The sequence below is a fragment of the Hypomesus nipponensis genome, chromosome 1, assembly GCF_054491055.1.
Source record: "Hypomesus nipponensis isolate SF chromosome 1, ASM5449105v1, whole genome shotgun sequence".
NCBI lineage: Eukaryota > Metazoa > Chordata > Actinopteri > Osmeriformes > Osmeridae > Hypomesus > Hypomesus nipponensis.
This window is the reverse complement of record NC_140361.1, coordinates 1247488-1268335: the sequence shown is the minus strand read 5'-3', so window position 1 is coordinate 1268335 and position 20848 is coordinate 1247488. Positions and strand designations below refer to the sequence as shown.

The 20848-nt window shown below is 50.3% G+C and overlaps 2 protein-coding genes across 2 annotated transcripts in view; one reads left to right on the top strand and one right to left on the bottom strand.

Annotated features, from left to right (window-relative positions):
* The first annotated feature begins 1444 nt into the window (after positions 1 to 1444).
* Positions 1445 to 3506, top strand: phox2bb (paired like homeobox 2Bb). Its single transcript, XM_084690890.1, has 3 exons — positions 1445 to 1685; positions 2328 to 2515; positions 2822 to 3506. Exons 1-3 carry the CDS (start codon positions 1445 to 1447, stop codon positions 3248 to 3250), a joined length of 858 nt encoding a protein of 285 aa, XP_084547016.1. The 3' UTR covers positions 3251 to 3506.
* A 1081-nt stretch (positions 3507 to 4587) lies between these two features.
* The window catches only part of limch1b (LIM and calponin homology domains 1b), a 67827-nt gene continuing 51566 nt past the window's right edge, over positions 4588 to 20848 (bottom strand). The window contains exons 9-27 of the mRNA XM_084690902.1: positions 17232 to 17358; positions 16704 to 16861; positions 15573 to 16011; positions 14207 to 14554; positions 13841 to 13919; positions 13464 to 13583; positions 13023 to 13121; positions 12544 to 12618; positions 11928 to 11953; positions 10851 to 10964; positions 9348 to 9440; positions 9191 to 9227; positions 8895 to 9022; positions 8619 to 8710; positions 8291 to 8455; positions 7976 to 8074; positions 7398 to 7506; positions 6998 to 7100; positions 4588 to 6693 (exon numbers count right to left, since the gene is read on the bottom strand). Of these exons, the coding sequence (XP_084547028.1) occupies positions 6668 to 6693; positions 6998 to 7100; positions 7398 to 7506; positions 7976 to 8074; positions 8291 to 8455; positions 8619 to 8710; positions 8895 to 9022; positions 9191 to 9227; positions 9348 to 9440; positions 10851 to 10964; positions 11928 to 11953; positions 12544 to 12618; positions 13023 to 13121; positions 13464 to 13583; positions 13841 to 13919; positions 14207 to 14554; positions 15573 to 16011; positions 16704 to 16861; positions 17232 to 17358 (2437 nt within the window). The 3' untranslated portion in view covers positions 4588 to 6667. The remainder of the gene's footprint in view (positions 6694 to 6997; positions 7101 to 7397; positions 7507 to 7975; positions 8075 to 8290; positions 8456 to 8618; positions 8711 to 8894; positions 9023 to 9190; positions 9228 to 9347; positions 9441 to 10850; positions 10965 to 11927; positions 11954 to 12543; positions 12619 to 13022; positions 13122 to 13463; positions 13584 to 13840; positions 13920 to 14206; positions 14555 to 15572; positions 16012 to 16703; positions 16862 to 17231; positions 17359 to 20848) is intronic.

Here is a 20848-nt window from a genome sequence, read left to right as displayed (position 1 = left end):
GATTCAGACTGTTGATACAGGGGAACACAATAGACGACGTGAACTCGGCAATGCGCACGAATTTGATCCAATGAGGGTACAATGAGTGTGTAAACACCATACAAGAAGGTTCACCTTATTACCAAAACCAAATTAACCACTCAGCTAATATTGTGAGCCTAAAAGGTCCGAAGACTGCCTCTCCAGTTAGTTACTTTCATTAGAGAGATGTTATTCGCCAAAAACAGGACATAATGAATGCAATAAAAGTAATTACAAACTCATTTGAATTGTAAAAAATACTCCCTAAGTTTATCGAATTGTGGGGTGCATGAAACGTTGTGGAGAGAATAATATCTAAAATCGCAAGACTGTATGGTCCTGTCTATTCAAAACAATTGTCTCATAATTGTTGTAAACAAAGCAAAATACAATTGTGCATTGCATAGAATGAGTTTCATCAAGTTAATCATAAACGTACATGGTTGTTTTACAAAGCCTATAGGCAATTTCAACAGCACGTTCACGCAGCTACTAAACATTCCAGGTTAGTATTAAGACCTGAACAAAAACATCAACAATTTAAATATGGTTATATCAACGATATAATTGTCACTATTAGCATGTAACCTGTGATTTCAGTGCCTTTTTAACGAAACGCCACGGATCTGTTCTAGGCCTACCTGTTTGTTAAACTTGGAATGCATGCCACATTCTTACAATGTTTCACATTCTGGCATCCGCACTTCGAGCCAGGAAAGAGGGATAAAACCTAAGAACAAGACTGCAGGAGCGAAGGGGAATACTATCTGAAATCCTGCCCAAGGTATACTGCTGCTTAAAAGGCTTAAAAGCTTGGGGAAAATTGGATCAGGGAGAATCGTCACCCAACTTTCATTATTTCCAAGTGGTGTGATTGAATTAAAGGGCAAGATGGTGGTTTGAAAGGAGAGGGGTGGATGGGGAGGAGGAGGGAGGGGGGGGGGTTGGGGAGTGGGGGGGCTTGGCGCGTAATGGCGTGGTATTAAATTCTAATTAGAGATGCAGGGGATCAATGATAGGGAGGTTGGACAGCGCGGGCCCCCAGTGCCAGCCCAATAGACTGATGAGTTATTGTCATGTAAAAAAGCGCTAGCAATAAGACCAAACGCTTTGCTATTGTCCAAGCGGAAAGAGCCAAGTTTATTATGAGGACTATATGCTCTAGAGACCTCGGGCTAGGCGTCTCTTAGGGGGCTTTTCATAAAACAGGGCTAGGTTCCTATAAAGGAGGGCAGTTTAGGAGCAGGCGCCGAGCAGAGCACATCTACCCACGGTCTAGTCTCCTTCAAAACAGTCAAAACCAAGCAAGTCATCTCTCCCTAACTCATCTCGGGCGTCCTTATCATTTTTTTAATCAAATTTGAAGTTTCTAATTTTTTTTGCCTGGGAAGTGCAGCTTTCTAAATCCACTGAGCTTTTTCAAATGTATAAAATGGAGTATTCTTACCTAAATTCCTCTGCCTACGAGTCATGTATGGCCGGGATGGACACGTCGAGTTTGGCATCTGCCTATGCGGACTTCAGCTCGTGTAGTCAAGCCAGTGGGTTTCAGTACAATCCGATCAGGACCACGTTTGGAGCTACCTCCGGGTGTCCGTCGCTCACTCCGGGCTCTTGCAGTCTCGGGACCCTGCGGGACCACCAAAGCAGCCCGTACGCCGCAGGTAAGCAGCCGCCAACTTTGCTCTCCGCTCCAGTGTCTCTACCCGGGTATATAGGACGCCTTGATTGCATTTGAAAATGGAAATGTGTTTAGTATTTACCAAACGAAATTTGCTTACACAAATGAAAGAATTTATCACGTTAGAAGCGATTGCAGGCAAGCGGTAATTCGGTTACGGGGTTACACTATCCCAGTCACACCCAAACCGCCAACAAAATTATCTTAAGCTGCCAAAATGATAGGCATAATTTATTTACTTTGCGATGAGACATAAAGCTTCGAAAATAATTAGATAACCAAAGACTAAAGCTCATTATTGACACGGAATTGGAGTTACAGTAGCAACAACCGGGGACCATGGACACATTATGACAAGTTTCCAAACTTGAACCTCAACATCATAGCAGCAATTAGTTTAACATTACAATTACCACATTATAGGTCATCGCTGTTATCTATTTAGGGATAATACACAGATAATCTTTGGATCATAGAATAGAATAACAAAGAGTTACATTTTACACAAAATCATTAATTTAGATTGACTTTTATTTCAAAACAGCTGAATCACTGGTCATCCTATATTTAGCCTACATTACAGATAAGAGAACAGGAAGTAACTTAAACAACATTTCCCTTTCAGTTCCTTACAAACTCTTTACGGATCACGGTGGACTGAACGAGAAGAGAAAGCAGAGACGCATTCGCACCACTTTCACCAGCGCACAGCTCAAGGAGCTCGAGCGCGTGTTTGCAGAGACCCACTACCCGGATATTTACACACGAGAGGAGCTCGCACTCAAAATCGATCTTACGGAAGCAAGAGTGCAGGTACTGCAGCTGACGCAACACCTCCTCCCATACAGCTACAATATCACCAAGCATTACACACGATCCTATTCATATTCAATATTATTAAAAAACACTGTATGGTTAATATGTTATGAAATGTCTTATCATGGCAGTGATTGCACATCAATATATCAATACAATAAGGTAGCAAATATGTGTATGGACAACATCAATTGCTTGCTGACGCTGACAAGTATTAATGACAAGTAGCCTACATTATTAATTATTGCAAGTGACTTAAGAATAACTTAAACTACAAAATATTGCATTATTTTTTATTTGCAGGTATGGTTCCAAAACCGACGCGCCAAATTTCGCAAGCAAGAGCGCGCCGCTGCCGCTGCTGCAGCAGCTGCCAAGAACGGTTCCGGGAAGAAATCCGACTCAAGGGACGAGGACAGCAAAGACGCCAAATCGACCGACCCTGACAGCACGGGAGGACCGGGGCCCAACCCCGTTCAGACCTCCAACTGCGGAGGACCGAGTCCAACCGGAGGCCAAGTCAACACCAATGGAAACGGACAGGTGGATCAAGTGAAGACGTCGGTGGGCGGAGGCATGGGGGTAACCGCGCAGAGTCAGGGCTGGGCCTCCGCCCCGGGGACCATCACCTCTATCCCAGACTCTTTGGGCGGGCCGTTTGCCAGCGTCCTGTCCTCCTTGCAAAGACAGAACGGAGCCAAAGCCACTTTGGTAAAGACCAGCATGTTTTGAAGCTGAGAGGAAAAACAGACACAAGAAAAAAGGTTTACTCCGGAGACTGAACAGTGTCGAATAGCGGTGTGACGTTACAAGACAGACGAACACTGACACGCAGTTGTAAAAAAAATAATATGACAACACAATTGTATTCGTCTCATGCAGTTTTTTTGGGGGTTGTTGTCCAATAGTCGATGACCGGCTGGTGCAAATAAACAGAAACCGCTGTGCATTCAAAACTCATCCACGGATAGGGCACTGTTTGGCAAAAGAATACTGCGAACATTAGAAAACTGCTTGTTTTGTTTCAGGTTGACATCCTTTTCAGTGTAGGACTGAAGATGTTCAGTACACTCTCTGTACATTCTCAAACGTCACTCTTGGGTCATCGAATAAGACTTTTGTTCTGTTTTCGACGCAACTTGCAACTTGTAAGTAGCCTTCATTACAGTTTCAGGGCTTTGTTACATTGTTTGTCAGCTGAACACATAATTTCCTCAAAAAGGCACAAAGTAGGCGACTACAAAGTTCACTGCTGACAGGAATATGTATGTTTCGTGTGTCTTTCTACGGCTGTGTTTTTGTGGCTCAAATTGTATAGTGTTGATACGTATTGTCTTCAATAGTTCACCATAGGGCATACTCCTCTCGACCATGCAGTCTTTTTGATGTTTTACAAAATTCCCGAACGGCCAATTCCTGGAAGGCAAAAGGGATTGGATGCAAACATTGTATTTATTTCATTATAATTTGCATGTGGTCTTATTGTCTGATTTTATAATTATTTCCCCAATTTTGTGAGCATACTGTAACTTGTTTGTCCAGGATTTGAAAGTTATTTATATGTAGGTAATGGATGCTTATATTTAAGAAGGAAATATTTCTACATGTGCACATAGTTTTCCAGGTGTACCATTGAAATGGTTGTTGATGATAAAAATAATAATCAAAACAGTTTCTTTGTCATGCTTTCTTGTTTGGGGATACTCGGTGTGACTGAGGACTGAGCTGCAGGTATAAAGCCTCTGGAAATACATATTCGGACAAATGACTGGATTTATTATCAAGTAGTCATGGCTATCATGGCTATTGGATTTCAGAACCTTGGACAGCACCTATAGCCGCCAGCGACGCGAGAGCCATCAGGCCGCGCAACCTCAGGCTTCAGCTGAACGTTTCGTTAACACAGAACAATAGTCAGCTACAGTTTACTCTTATTCAATGCAGCCTATCATAACAAAAAACAAACGGAAGAAACTGCGTTCACCGTTATCACAACGAAACAATTACTAGAAACAACAGTAGGCCTAGACAACGCTTTTACAAATGATATGAACACAAACACAAGTCAATTTATTTTATATATTTTATTTATAAACATACATTATGCTATAAAGCCATTGCATTTGAACATCAAATTAATCTATACTCGGATAGTGTTCAGGTGAATATTACAATAAATACAGAACTTAGACGTAAAGTAGGCTATCGTTCCCAAGCTATTCATCCAGCTAAGACAACATTTCGATAATTCTCCAAGATGCCCCGCTGTAGTATCAACCGAGATTTAGGCCACTACCTAGATAAATGTAGCCTATATATAAAAAACAATCAGAACCGAAGCTTAAAAATACTGTATATCAGATAAAAAGAACTTAGACGAAATGGGGCGAGTTATAGAGCCAACACGTTGTGAAGGTTTTAGAATTCCAATAAGAAGCTATATAGATTATATTAACAAAAATGATTTGGTATAGGCATATACGTGCATTTTACATATATTATCCACCACAGGTAACCTATATCATTTTATACGATTAGAAAGGTTGGATTTGACTTAAATGTTGTGAATTGCTGGCACAGGTAGTTTGACCCCACTAATGTTACACAGACACTGCTTGTTAGCGTGCCCAGACATTTAGCTATCATTTCACAACGCAACAAGTAGGCTAGTAGTTATGATTTTGTCCCACGGATTTTCTATCTGCACATTTACCAAACTTGTTACCGCTGTCAACAGGGCATAAAGAGGTCTGTACACTCAATCTATGATAACAAACATTTGGTTACAACACAATTTAAATTATTAAAACGATGGTTTTCGTTCCGAATATTTCAAAGAATATATCAATGTTCTATATTCCATTTGGAAGTTTTTAAGACTCACTGCAAATCACGAAATCATGAGAAATGAATGGAAGGTTTGGTAGGCAATGACGTGTAAAAATATAAAGGGGTTTAAACAGCAGCACGATGAACGGCGGGCGGGTTAAAGCCTTTCCGCAGTGTCCTCTGCATGCTAGCACAATAAGATAATGATTAAACCCCCGTTCTTGCTTGTCATACCTGGATTGACACCGACATTTGGTTACCTTCCGAGGCTTAACAGACCATTGCGTGTGCAATCACCTGCTTTCCTAAGGCACGTGTTTCATGACATTTCAAGCTTGAAAATCTTTTAGGAAATCGTAGGAGAAAAAGCCAGTTTGATGGCAGCCAACTGCGCACACAAACTCGCTTACAAAACTGACCTCCCTCTTCAAGCGCAACTTGAGTACTGTCCATGCATCAAGTCAGGTTATTGCCCTAAATCAAGTCGCCTACATATAACTTTTGTAAGCAAATATTTGTTCAGAGGAAATCAATTAATAATAAACGAAAGCATGGCGCTGCTGGGGCAAAGTGCATGTTATTTTAATCTACAATCAATCTACAAGCATGTATTTTTTAATAGCATTTAGGCCTAAGAAATAAAGAAAATCAAGAAGAAAACATAAGAGCTACCGAAAAAATATTCAAGGCAGCATTATCATTTAAGCTCCAAAATTCAATCCATCTGTGGAAAAAAAAAAAAATCATAACTAGGAGAAAAAGTAATTCAAATGGAATTTACTTCCATTACACAATTTGAATTAAGGACGATCTAACCCTTTAGCAACCAAACAAGAATCTTTAACTATTAGTTAACAAACAAAAGACTCAAACGTAACGTCCTGGATACCAGAGATTAATTAATTCCAAGAAAGAGTTTCCTTACATCTATGTTTTTGTACGTTTTTCAGGGGACTTTGGTGTTTTCATTTTCTAGACAGTTTTGAGGTGAAAGAGGTGGACGTCTCAACACCACATTTACAGCATCCAACCTCCAATTCAAAATGGCCGCCCTCCTCGAAAGATCTTGCGGTTGCACTAGACAAAAGGTATACATTCTGCGCTGCAATCGTGATCATACAGGAGCAACAAGATCCACAGGGTCAAATCAGATTAGATGCACATCACTTTACATGCCAGTCCTTTTGTGGCCTAATGGGGTATATGGGATGCGGAAGTGGTTATAATCTCAGACTGGGCTTGGAGGAACACAGACTCTGGTGGTTATCAGGAGAGAAGGAGACCTCTGGGGTCCATGTGCTTCAGGACCAGATCACGTCGTCACAACGTGGTTGGCTGACCTGCAGCTGGAGAGAAGGATGGAATCAGAGACTGAGTGTATGGTGTCGTCACCACCTCATGTCTTGAACCTTTCAGAGGGATCAGGTGGAGTCCCTGGGCACACACGGTCCTCCATACAGGAGACATTTACTACTAATACAGGCCATGCTGACATGCAGCAAAAATACATTTTAATATGGATGTTTATTTCTCAGAGAGGCATAAAGAGAGCAAATGTAACTTCTCAGAATGAGTGTACATACTGTATATTCTGTATATTCTGTATATTCTGTATATACACACACATCCAGGCGTGGGCCCTGTACTCACAGCGAGAGCGGATGTAGCACTGGTGGCAGTTGAGGAGCCCATTCCTGATCCTCACATCGGTCCCTGTGCTGGTGTCTCCCAACTGGCCCTTACACACCCCACACTGGGGAGAGGGGGGAGAGAGACATCCAGAGAGAGAGGGAGGGAAGAGAGAGAGAGAAACCAGAGAGAGGGAGGGAAGAGAGAGAGAAACAGAAGAGAGAGAGAGAGAGAGAGAGACAGAGAGAGAGAGAGAGAGAGAGACAGAAGAGAGAGAAACAATTTGATGCCTTGGCAACATTGTTATTGTGACATTCAGGCCAAAAACAGCTTAGATTAATTTGAACATAGAGAATATAGAGATATCTAAAGTGGGGCGTTGTCCGTGTTCCCCTTAGCTAGTCCTCCAGGGGTCTCTGACCTTAAAGCACTGGATGTGGAAGAACAGGCTGAGGGTCTCTATGATCATAGCCGCCCCCTTGCCCAGAGGATGGCCACAGCTGGAGCACAGCTTCTTCCCACTGACTGACCTGCAAACATACATGTTCTTTATTGTCCGCAAAGGGAAACTCATTTTGCATAGGTCAGTATCATAATAATAATAATAATAAGAAGACTTTATTTATGTATAGCACATTTCATACAAGAATTGCAGCTCAATGTGCTTTACATAAAATCAATAAAACAATAATACCAGTAATAAATAACAACAGACAAGGCAATACATAAATCAAATAAACTCCACAGAGCAAAACAGGATGACGCAGGAAGGTGAGGTGCGGACACCAAGCATCAAAGGCAGAAAGGAACATTTAAAAGATGACCGACAGGACAACAATGACTTCAAAGCAAATGGTAGTGGGTTCAAATCCCCCCCCTCCACTCCCAAGTACGTCGCTTGAGATACAAGCGTTTGCTAAACAAACATATTATCATCATGAACACACCGCTCAGAAAGGAGCAGTGAGCTCGTGTCCCCCTAGTGGCAGTGGTGAGTACCTGCTGGGAGACGGGGGCTGTGTGTCTGAGGATGAGGATGAGGGTGAGGGTGTGGGTGACTTGGATGGACTGGGCTCCACCTTCTCAACAGAAGCACACCTACAGGTGGAGAGCAACATGCAAAATGACAGCAGCCCAGCGACATGCTCGCTGAGACAGCGTTGAAAAGGCACACCTGCCATCTAGTGGTGGTCTGTGATCAGGTCAAAACTCAACTGGAGATGGAAGGCATGAAACAACAATACATCTAAAACAAATCTGTGTCAAAACGTGTGGATGATACGGGGGATTTCATCTGTGAGTAGACACACACACCTTCTGTCTCCATTTGATCGGCTTGGCTTGGTGCAGTCCAGCGAGACCTCTTGCTGTTTCCTGTTAGGGGTCTGGGGCTGGAGTTGGGGGTGGGGTTGGGGCCTTTGGCCGTTCTGCAGGTCTTGCATAATCATCTCCGACTGGCTGCTGTTCTGACTGAACGACCTGGGGAGGTGAGAGGGATCGAATTTCAGGTGTAGAAAAGACAAATACACACACACACACACACTTTAAAATGTAAAACTGGATTTCCAGCAACTGTGCTCTGGTCATGAGAGTGGTTAAAGACAGAAGATAAGACAGGAAGTTCCTCCATCTTTAGACTGACCCCTTTCCTGTTCTCATGCTCTCATCCGCAGTGCTGATGTCAGTGCTCCTGCCGTCTCTCCTCCTCCACTCCACACTGTCCAGACTGCCAGGCTGGAGGGAGGGGGGTAAAAGAGATGGAAGGAGAGATAAGAGGAAGAAAGACAAGTGTGAAAGAGAGAGAAGAACAGGGAGAGAGAGGGACAAATAAGGAGAGGTCCAGCTCCTGGTCCCTGGTCCATAGAGACAGTAGAATATTATAATGGCGTAATGGTTGATGCGTGACTTGTGATCTCACCGGCGGTCCTTCCAGCAGCTCCTGCTTTCCCTCCCAGTCAGCCAGCGACCGGACGAGGGGGCCCTGGGGGTCAGAGGAGGAAGACTGCTGCCCCCTGCTGGGGGAGGGCAGAGAGGAGGGGAGCGGGGGCAGGGAGGAGGGGAGGGAGGGCAGGGAGGAGGGGAGGGGGGGCAGGGAGGAGGGGAGCGGGGGCAGGGAAGAGGGGAGGGGGGGCAGCGAGGAGGGGAGGGGGGGCAGCGAAGAGGGGAGGGAGGGCAGGGAGAAGGCAAGCGGGGGCAGGGAGGAGGGGAGAGGGGTAAGGGGGGCTACAGTCTCCTCTAGTATCCTCTGCTCCTGTGGGTGGAGGGGGGAGAGAGAAAGAGGGGCAGTCAGTGTATGTAGACAAATACACACACAACAACATTGCTTCAAAGCAAATGTACAGTGATTCATCCCCACCATGCCAGCCCTCACCTCCTGGTGGTGCCTCCTCTCATCCTCCTCCACCTCCCGCTGGGCCGCCTCCCACTCCTGCTTCAGCTTCTCCTGCTCACGCTCATACTTCTCCTGTCAGCACGGCACCACACACACACACACACACACACACACACACACAGACTGTACAGTGTCTGGTGGCAGGGATGTAACGGTCCTCACACACACACAGGACAGGACTGAGAGACTGTCCTCGGACAGAGACGACAGATCAGACAGCGGTGACCATGCGAGGAGGAGGAGCATGCAGGGATGAGGAAGAGGTGAGAGGAGAAGGGAGGTAGGAGGGGAGGAGGTGTGAGGAGAAGGGAGGTAGGAGGGGAGGAAGAGGTGAAGGAGATCCATGCATCAGCCATTCAACTGTTAGGGTGTGTCTCAATAGTCTCCTGCTGCATACTAGCCCTTACCCACCCTGTCCCACCTCCTGAGTGAGTACTAGCCCATACCCACCCTTCAGGAGATGAGGAAAGGAGACAGGGAAAGATGGCTGCCAGAGACTTGTGAGACGCACCGTGTGAAGGGAGGTGGAGGAGGCCAGCGAGGGGGGGCGGCAGCCCCAGAGGGTGTACCGGGAGTGTGTGACTGACGTTATCTTGGCTCACTGTCACTGCTCAGTGCTGCCATCTGGTGGGCAGAGTGAGGTGCAGGCGGGACAGGCTGACGCTAGCATAGGCCATGAGCCAGCAGGGAGCAGCCAAGCTTGGGTTAACGTGTTCACAGTCCTTAGAGGGGAGTCTGTTCACTGTGTTTCTCAAACATGCAGATGCTGGCTTTAGCATGCTGGAGCTCAGCTAGCTGTGATTAGCGAGGCTGAGCAGCAACTGCTTTGTGTGGGTTGGGGCAGTAGCATTCTAGCACGCTAGCACGCTCAAGCTCCTATCATCTGTGATGACACAGCACACAGGATAACAGCCTTGTGTCTGAGGCTCACGTTTTGTACGTAAACAAGCGCACTCTCACTCTAAGGCGTTCTGGAAACACCATGCTGGCCCACACTAGCCCAGGTCATGGAAGGGGTCACCTGCAGCAGGCCTGCCCAGACTAACCCAGGTCACTAGGGGGTCTGGGGGTGGGTGCCTGCAGCATGTGCTCCTGCTCTCTAGGGGGTCTGGGGGTGGGTACCTGCAGCATGCGCTCCTGCTCTCTAGGGGGTCTGAGGGTGGGTACCTGCAGCATGCGCTCCTGCTCTCTAGGGGGTCTGGGGGTGGGTGCCTGCAGCATGTGCTCCTGCTCTCTAGGGGGTCTGGGGGTGGGTACCTGCAGCATGCGCTCCTGCTCTCTAGGGGGTCTGGGGGTGGGTACCTGCAGCATGCGCTCCTGCTCTCTAGGGGGTCTGGGGGTGGGTGCCTGCAGCATGTGCTCCTGCTCTCTAGGGGGTCTGGGGGTGGGTACCTGCAGCATGTGCTCCTGCTCTCTAGGGGGTCTGGGGGTGGGTGCCTGCAGCATGCGCTCCTGCTCTCTAGGGGGTCTGGGGGTGGGTACCTGCAGCATGCGCTCCTGCTCTCTCTGCCAGCTCTCCTGACGCCTCCTCTCTTCCTCAGGGTCCCGCGACCAGCGGCCTGGCCGCGTCGCCAGGGGCAACCCGGGGGCTGCCGTCTGACAGGTCCCCGCACACACACACAGAGACACGCACACACACACAGAGACGGAAGTGTGTACGTACATGCACACCCACCACACAGAAGGATGATTCACACGCAAGCAGGAAACAGAGGAGACAGAAACAGTTGGTCTGGCGCACTACTCGCTCACTAGCCCAACAAACCTTACTGGGGAGGGAGGAGAGAGAGAGGGAGAGAGAGAGGAAGGGGAGAGAGAAGGAGGGAGAGAGAGAGAGAGAGGAGGTGAAGGGAAGAGAGAGAGAGAGAGGAGGTGAAGAGAGAGAGAGAGAGGAGGTGAAGAGAGAGAGAGAGAGAGAGAGAGAGAGAGAGAGAGAGAGAGAGAGAGAGAGAGAGAGAGAGAGAGAGAGAGAGAGAGAGAGAGAGAGAGAGAGAGGAAGGGGAGAGAGAAGGAGGGAAGAGAGAGAGAGAGAGGAGGTGAAGGGAAGAGAGAGAGAGAGGAGGTGAAGAGAGAGAGAGAGAGAGAGAGAGAGGAGGTGAAGAGAGAGAGAGAGAGAGAGAGAGAGAGAGAGAGAGAGAGAGAGAGAGAGAGAGAGAGAGAGAGAGAGAGAGAGAGAGAGAGAGAGAGAGAGAGAGAGAGAGAGAGAGAGAGAGAGAGAGAGAGAGAGAGAGAGAGAGAGGAGGTGATGGGAAGAGAGAGATGTATATGGGGACTTCGTACATCATCCCTGTGGTCGGGTCGATCATTACATCATTACATCAAAACATGAACTTGTGTGTATAATGACCAATGAAAGCTTGAATGACCTGATAAGCCCAATTTCACCAGCACAAAATAACATAATGAGTAATAAAATATTTAACATTCATTTGTTTTGGTGTGAATGTACATATTGTGTGAAGGATGTAAATTATATGATGCACGTTGGCGATATCAACTGGTGTCACGTAAACCTCCCGAGAACAACTGGTAGCAACCATAGAAAGAGAAAGGACTCACCTTCCCATGATCCTTCACTGCTATCTCTGTAACATAGCAACAAGGTAAACAGGAAGTCAGCTAGCTGACAGACACCAGATGGACTAAGAGGCATACAGGGTGACCTGCTGTCTTGGTGACATATAAAAGCTCTGTGATGGATGGACGGTGGGGGGGGGGGAGAGAGAGGAGGAGTCCTCCAGTCAACAGATGACTGGAGGACATACAGGCAAGGTGGGCTGAGGTAGAGGTGTGAATTACAGAACAAAGAATACAAAATAAATGCCAAAAAAGTGTCTTGTTGCAGAGCAGGCTTCTGCCTAGTCAGTACACTGACTTGCATGGTCAGAAAGATGCTTTGCCAACAACTCAACATTCAAGACTAACGAGTAGAAGTCACTCTGTGGAAGAATCCTGTGCATGTGCTCCAAAATGCACACAGTTATGTTGATGAAAACAAATGCCATAAGTACCAAACCATGATGCAAACACACAGGAGTCTGAAAATGAATGATGAAACAAGGATCTGGTTTCCAGAGCTGTTACCCGTCCCTGGGGAAGCGCAGGGGGAACCCTGTTCATTAGTGCCCGAGGGGAGGAGTTACAGGTGAGCTCAACCAATCAGTGAGAGCTTTACCTGGAGGGGCGAAGAACTCCCAGCGTAACCTAGGGTTACCGGTTGCCGACGGAGATCTGGCAGTGCTAGCCAGCTCTATAGCAAGAACGAGCAGAAGGGAGGGAGGGAAGGAAAGAAGGAGGGAAGGAAAGATATCAAAAGCAATAACTGGGATGAAAACTGAAAGCAGAAGAGGAATACTTCCGAACCCCCAAATCCTGTTCAAATCACTCCTTTAAACCCCAAAGTGTTCCATCAACCAACAGCCAATCATGTTTCATCCCAGCGCGAGGGTCAGAAGCACAGAGGCTTCCAGAAAAGCAGCAAATGTTTGAAAGCAGAAAGAGAGGAGAGAGGTAAGAGAGGAAAGAGAGGAGGATGGGGTAGCAGAACAGAGACAGGAGTAGCGCAGTGAGCTAAGGGCAAGGAGCGAGAGCAGGGGGATCAGCGGAGCTTGTTGCATCCAGACACAGCAGAGACAGAAGGAGGGCGGCTGTTACCTGTTCCTGGGTCACTGGCAGCAGCAGGTCCTGGACCAGCCAAGACCACAGCCTCCCTCACGCTCCCAGGCTCCTCCGCTACACTCCCCCTGACCTGAGGTCAGGCACAAGCCGAATGGTGAGGGTTAAGTCAATGAGTGTCTCTGGGTGCTTCCTGGAGGGGGGTCTCACCTGAGAGGTGATTGGTGGGGCTTGCTGTGTGGTGTGCTCTGATTGGACAGGGGGGGGGGGTCTCACCTGAGAGGTGATTGGTGGGGCTTGCTGTGTGGTGTGCTCTGATTGGACAGGGTGGGGGGGGGTCTCACCTGAGAGGTGATTGGTGGGGCTTGCTGTGTGGTGTGCTGTGATTGGACAGGGGGGGGGGTCTCACCTGAGAGGTGATTGGTGGGGCTTGCTGTGTGGTGTGCTGTGATTGGACAGGGGGGGGGGGTCTCACCTGAGAGGTCATTGGTGGGGCTTGCTGTGTGGTGTGCTCTGATTGGACAGAGCAGATGGCAGCTGGGATCTGTCTGGGAGCAGAGCTGCTCAAACTAGCCTCCTCTGGCTTCTTCAAAACCGTTTCTGAAAACACAAGGACATCACTTCATACCTGGCGTTATAGAAAGTACAAACAAAATACCACCTTGACATTTATACTTCATCGGATTAATTAAGCGTTCATCCAAAGCAATATTCAAGAAAGCATGTAGAAAGCACTGAAGATCAAGGATCAGACATGCAGAGTTCTAACAGGATTTTCTCCTTTCTACAAGCCGACACTAGAGGTCAGGCAAGCAGTGTTGCCTGGCTGGTAACCTAGGTGATGGATATGCTCAGACCTGTGGGCGGGACTTGTGTTGGCTCCGCCTCCTTCCTGGGAGGAGCTTCGGTTGGGCTTGCTGCCTCCTCTGGGCCCTGCTGGAACAAACAAACACAAAGTTGCTTATTGGAGTGCTTATTACAAAGTTGCATACTTTTTGGGGAACATAAAAAAAAAAAAATGTTTTCAACCTTTTGAAAGTTTTTATTTGCAAATGTTTCACACACCTGTTTTCACACACCACAACGTTTTTTCAACACAAATAGATACATCTTGTTTCCTTCTGCCTTTCCTTCTTCCTCCATGGTGGCTTCGTAGACTAGCTTACGTCTGTTGTGCATGACAAGACATAGTATTGATCGAGCTAAAGTAAGGAGGGTCTCACCAAGAGCAGAGAAGTGGGCGGAGCCTCACTGGCGTCAGTCTTGCCGCCGCCCGTCTGGACCTCAGCAGGTGGGGCGGGGCTGTGAGGGGGGGAGGGCGTGGCCGTGGGCGTGGCAGGAGAGGGGTGGAACAGCAGGGGGGAGGGGCTGTGAGGGGGGGAGGGCGTGGCCGTGGGCGTGGCAGGAGAGGGGTGGAACAGCAGGGGGGAGGGGCTGTGAGGGGGGGAGGGCGTGGCCGTGGGCGTGGCAGGAGAGGGGTGGAACAGCAGGGAGGAGGGGCTGCCATCGCTGTTGGGGGTGCTGGAGTCATCCACCCTCACGTCTCCGTTTACACGCAGCAAGCTGTCCGTCTGAGGGGGGGGGGGGGCAGGGGGGGGAGAGAGAGACACTTAATAACTGCTGTCATGAGGGACTGTGGCTATTATTGTAGTACAGATGTAGTACAGATGTAGTACTCTAGTATTATTGTAGTAGAAGCCCACCAACTCTCCAGCCCATCCCTGAAAGGTGAATTCCCAGCCCCCTGCCCTCATCTGGGCCAGCCAGGCAGCCCCCTGCCCTCATCTGCCAGGCCCTGGCAGCCCCCTGCCCTCATCTGCCAGGCCCTGGCAGTAGGCTGGGCTGGATGGAAGGGTGCTGATGTGTGTGTGAGGAGGGGAGAGAGAGCAGTAACTCTAGATGCAGAGGAAGGCACTATGAATGGAGCCCCCCCCCCCCCCCCCTCTCTCTCTTCAGTCGGCCTGTGCGGGCCTCTGTATCTGCTGGCTCTCTCTCCCTCTCTCCAGTCAGCCTGTGCGGGTCTCTGTGTCTGCTGGGAGCCCTGACCCTTCAGGTTGACAGAGGCCTCCATTCAGGAGCGCTCAGGCCTCAGCACACACACACAGTTCAGCTCTCTTTCTGCCCTTAATCCTCCATGAAGATGGCGTCTCCTACGCCTGCTGTCTGGGACGGTGCTGGAGAGGATCTGGGTCCTGGAGGGGGGGGGGGGAGGGAGGCATCGCAGCCAAACTAGGCTGGCGGCAAGGGGGTGGAGGCTGGATCTCCATGGCTACTTGCTGCTATTCTGATGCCACACTCCAAGTCCTGGAGTCAAGGCTACCAGGAGACCAGGAGTCAGGGCTACCAGGAGACCAGCAATCAGGGCTACCAGGAGACCAGCAATCAGGGCTACCAGGAGACCAGCAATCAGGGCTACCAGGAGACCAGCAATCAGGGCTACCAGGAGACCAGCAATCAGGGCTACCAGGAGACCAGGAGTCAGGGCTACCAGGAGACCAGCAATCAGGGCTACCAGGAGTCAGGGCTACCAGGAGTCAGGGCTACCAGGAGTCAGGGCTACCAGGAGTCAAAGCTACTAGAGGGACTCACCTTGCCCGTGCGGAGGTTGGCCAGCGTGGGCTTGCTCTGGAGGTAAGGCTGGGGCGTCAGCAGAGGCACAGGCTTGGGGGAGAGCGCCCGGGGCGGAGCGCGGCGGTCAGGGGAGCGGATCTGGGGCCGGTGGGCGTCGGCCGGGGCGAAGCCCTCCACCTGAGCTTCCACCATGGCGGTGAAGCGCGGTGCCGGCAGGGACTGCTGCCTCAGGTACCTGAGGGGGCCGTCAGGGTCATTGGTGGAAGGGGAGAGGGCTGAGGAGAACAGGGGGGGGTCGGCGGAGGTGCTGCAGTCCAGCAGCTTGGGGAGCTGCAGGCGTTCCAGCACCGCCTCGCTGATGGTGAAGCGGAGGGCGTAGCGGTGGAGGACAGACGCTGCCTCTTCAGGGGAGCGAGCACTACGGTACGCCTGGCGAAGCTCATCCTCCCTGCGCTCTCTGGGGGAGGGGGGAGAGGAGGAGAGAGGAGGAGAGAGGGGACAGGAGGAGAGAGGGGGAGACAGGAGGAGAGAGGAGGAGAGAGGAGGAGACAGGAGGAGAGAGGGGGAGAGGAGGAGAGAGGAGGAGAGAGGGGACAGGAGGAGAGAGGAGGAGAGAGGAGGAGACAGGAGGAGAGAGGGGGGAGAGGAGGAGAGAGGAGGAGAGAGGGGACAGGAGGAGAGAGGAGGAGACAGGAGGAGAGAGGAGGAGACAGGAGGAGAGAGGAGGAGACAGGAGGAGAGAGGAGGAGAGAGGGGACAGGAGGAGAGAGGAGGAGAGAGGGGGGAGAGGAGGAGAGAGGAGGAGAAGGGGACAGGAGGAGAGAGGAGGAGAGAGGAGGAGACAGGAGGAGAGAGGAGGAGAGAGGAGGAGACAGGAGGAGAGAGGAGGAGACAGGAGGAGAGAGGAGGAGAGAGGGGACAGGAGGAGAGAGGAGGAGAGAGGGGACAGGAGGAGAGAGGAGGAGAGAGGAGGAGACAGGAGGAGAGAGGAGGAGAGAGGAGGAGAGAGGGGACAGGAGGAGAGAGGAGACAGGGAGAGAGGAGAGTGAGATAAGGGGAGAGGAGAGAGACAGGCGTTATCTTCAGTGCAGGATGTGTGAGGAAGGACAGTGAGCGTGTCCTGTAGTGTGGAGAGCGTCGGGGACCTACTTCTCCTCTACGATCTCCCTGTAGGTCTTGATACTCTTCCTCCTCTGGGAGGTGCAGCCTCCTCCTGTCATCAGCTGCTCCATCATCTTCCTCTCCTCCTCCTTCTTGATCAGGTCCTGGGACACACTCCTCCTCCTGCTCTTCCACCGGGCCAGGTCCTACCAGCACCAGCACAGCACCAGCACAGCACCAGCACAGCACCAGCCGTGAGGGGGGGGGGGGGGGGGGTCAGAGGGTGTGTGTTCAGGGTGTGTGTGTGTTCAGAGTGTGTGTGTGTTCAGTGTGTGTGTGTGTTCAGAGTGTGTGTGTGTTCAGTGTGTGTGTGTGTTCAGAGTGTGTGTGTGTTCAGAGTGTGTGTGTGTTCAGAGTGTGTGTGTGTTCAGTGTGTGTGTGTGTTCAGAGTGTGTGTGTGTTCAGAGTGTGTGTGTGTTCAGAGTGTGTGTGTGTTCAGAGTGTGTGTGTGTTCAGAGTGTGTGTGTGTTCAGTGTGTGTGTGTGTTCAGTGTGTGTGTGTTGCAGCAGAACTCACGTCCTGCCAGTGGTCCTCGTCCTCCTTCATGTGCTGGTACTGCTGGTGGAGGAGCTGGTGGCGTGTCTGGCTGTGGGGCTGCAGCATAGCATCCTCCTCACAGCGCATGTCTATCATGCTCACGCTCCTGACACACACACACACACACACACACACACACACACACACAGAAACATGTACGCAGATAGATTTAGTGTTAATAAGAAATGGAGAATTGATCATTGTTGTCAGACAGTATTAGTGGAGGAGGTGGTTCTGTCGCCTAGCAGAGTCCCCCCCCCAGGACCAGCTCCATCAACACACCTGCTGTCCTTCAGTCACAAACATCATGAGGCATGTCAGGTGATCAGCTGTTCAGGGCCTCATCATATGCAGCTCTGCCTTAGAGGCAGTGTGCCTTAGAGGCAGTGTGCCTTAGAGGCAGTGTGCCTTAGAGGCAGTGTGCCTCAGAGGCAGACCTGAAGCTGCTGCTCAACACAAACCTGAGCTCATCTAACCTCATCTACACACAGGCTTGTTCAGAGGGCTCTGTCGGAGAGCCACACAGTGTGTGTGTGTGTGTGTGAGAAGCACATCCGTGCACACACACATGCGTTTGTGTGTGTGTGTGTGTGAGAAGTTCATGCTCATCCCCCCATGCTGGTTAGACAGGTGGGTGGTAAACAGGAAGTCGCCAGTAGGGGGCGTCCTCCTGGTCATGCCAGTGCTCTGGAGTCCACCCTGCACTGAGGAGAGGGTGGGGGTGGGGTAGGTGAGGGGGAGGGGCATGCAGGGGACAAGCAGCTCAGTTGTCCTATCAGAGATCATTCTCAATCCCTCCACCATCGCTAGGGACTGGATGGGTGTCAGCAACATGGCCGTCATCACTACTGGCACGAGAGACACGATGGCTGCCAGCAGTGAAGTGTGTCCTCCAGTCTGCAGAGGTCAGACGCTTTGTGTGAGGGAAGGAGAAGGATTCCAGCTGGACAGGTGTGTGAGAGGTTTATCAGTGCTGTGTATGTGTCTCTGTGTGAGTAGCAGTGCTGGGTGGGGCTGTGTGTGTGTGTGTGTGTGTGTGTGTGTGAGTGAGTGAGTGTGTGTGTAGCTGGGCCTCTGGGTAACAAAGCAGCACTTACTCTGGGTCATCTGACACACTAGATCTGAAGCTGCATCTACAGAAGCAGGGTGGAGAGAAACACACACACACCAATGAGCACCAGGAACGTTCACCACACACACACACACACACACTCCACATGAGAATATGACAGGATGGAACAGTGTTGGCTGGCGCAGACATCTCTGGTGATAACTAGCGTGAATAGATGTTGCCGAGGAGGTTTATGAGAACATTCATGAACAACATATAAAGACAGCTTATCAATAATTCGTGGAGGACTCACAAATGATTCTGTTTGTATAGGAGGGGGGGATGTACTAAGTGAATGATGCTTTCTTCATTTTGACAGAAGGCGGCACTGTAACCAAAACGCACAGCCAGTTCAGCACAAGCAGGAGGACAGAGCTAGCATTCAAACCCCACTGCAGCACACTGCATCCACATGGAAACGATCGCATGACACAGCTGAAGCTGAACCATCAAGAAAAGCATGCATCTTTTATTAGCCAGCGCTAGCCCGACTTCAAAGCTGGGGGTTACTCATCTCGCAAGACCACAATACCCCAACTGGGGGTCTGTGTTGACCCATCACATCGATGCAGAGCTGTCTTGAGCTGGTTTCTCTGGACGGGAGGGGCTGGCAGTGAGAATGCGGCTCCAAGTCTGGCTGAGTCCCCCCCCCCCCCCACGAAGGAGAAACCTTGACAAGAGAGCTCTGACTAAACCAACATACATCGTTTTTATGGCCTGTATATTGGTCGCAAAGTCGTAAAACAAAAGCAAAGGGCACCATTTCCTGTGAACCAGGACCATCTCTATGTTGGTGTATGAATGCACACGTTCACATACAAGAATAAGCCTGAGTGCATGCAGCCATGCACTGACAGATATTAACACTTTTTGACCCCAGCCCCTGACCCCAGCCCCTGACCCCAGCCCCTGACCCCAGCCCTTGACCCCAGCCCTTGACCCCAGCCCCTGACCCCAGACCAGGTTCGATCCTACTGTCGAAGGGCACCATGCTGGGTCTTCAGAACATGCTGGAAAACCTCCATTCTAAACCCCCGGTACAGGACGGTGGACCTGTGTCTGATCCTGCAGTAACAGCCAGGCAGCCGTCTCTCCTGCTGCAGAGGAGGCCTGCAGACTGAGCCCCACCACAGCCAGGACCTTCTCTGGTCATGCTCTCAGCATGCTCTCATCGGGCATCAAGGCTGCATGCTCAGGGTGACTACACTTCTCCTAGTGCATGATGGGTAGTTCCCCTCGGTAGATCTCCTAAAGAGGTCATCCAATCAGGTTGTTCAGAGGCACCGGTGTCGATGGGCGGGCTCACGTTGTATGAAGATCGTCGTCCAACCAGGAAGGCCGTCTCTGTGGTTTGTCGCTCTCACTCAACACCCTCCCAGTACGGCGGCTCTGATTGGTCAGAACGATGGTAGTGGTTGCCGTGGTCGCAGGGACAGGGAGGAAGTGGGTGGGGCCGTTTTTGGGAGAGGCAAGGGCACGGCGAGCCCACATGTCATCTGGTGAAACCACGCCCCCCTTCTTAGGCCCCGCCCCCACCTCCTGAGGAGACATCCTGGTTGTGTCCAGGCTGGTCACCATGGAGATGCTGGTTGTCAGCGACGACGGGCGGTGGAGTTCCTCAGAGCAGGAGCGGGTGGGGCTACTGCTGAGACAGCGAGCTGGTTATCACTGGTGCTGGTTATCACTGGTACTGGTTATCACTGATGCTAGTTATCACTGGTACTGGTTATCAATTGTACTAGTTATCCTTATTGGCTATACCAAGTACTGGTGATCCCCACTGGATATCAATTATGCTGGTTCTCTCTGCTGGTTATCAGCGTTACTTGTAATTGACTGCTGGTTATCATTAGTGCTGGGTCTCCCTACTGGCTATTCCACTGCTGGTTGTAACTGGTGAGACAGGACCAGCGAGGCCCAGCAAGGCCCAGGGTCACACGGACCTCTCATTTCCTCCCTCCTGAGGACGGTCACATGCCTCTCCTCTCCTCTCACTCCGTCTGAGTGTGTCGTTCCAGGGACAGGGTGTGTGGTGTGTGAGGGTCAAGAATGTTTTGTCACACAAAAGAGACCTGTTTCCTCTTTAAACTTATTTTAAAGGCCACAAAACAAACATCTTTTTCCACGTCTAGTTGGGCCAGAGAGGGAGGCTGGGTAGAGCTACTCTCAGAAATGTCCTTCTCAGCAGAAACAACTGCCAACACAGGGAGGCGTTCCAGGGACCACATACGACGACAAACTCAAGCTGAGGAACTGAAAAAGACAACCAAGACGACTAACAACCCAGGCTGGTCACGGGCCATGTCAGTCCTCCACCCACACACACACAGACGCACTCACACACACAATGACCCCAGACCCCGCCCCCAGCAGACCCCGGGCACACACACCAATGCTCCCTCGCTCCCCTGCCCTCCGGCTGCCCCCCCTTGACCGCAGACAGTTTGGATTTGGCTCTCATAGGGGGAGGGAGAAGCTGAGAATC

Coding starts and splice junctions, on each gene's coding strand:
- phox2bb (XM_084690890.1), top strand. CDS start 1,445: ATGTATAAAATGGAGTATTCTTACCTAAATTCCTCTGCCTACGAGTCA. Junction 1,686..2,327: donor AAGCAGCCCGTACGCCGCAG/GTAAGCAGCCGC, acceptor TTTCCCTTTCAG/TTCCTTACAAACTCTTTACG. Junction 2,516..2,821: donor TTACGGAAGCAAGAGTGCAG/GTACTGCAGCTG, acceptor TTTTATTTGCAG/GTATGGTTCCAAAACCGACG.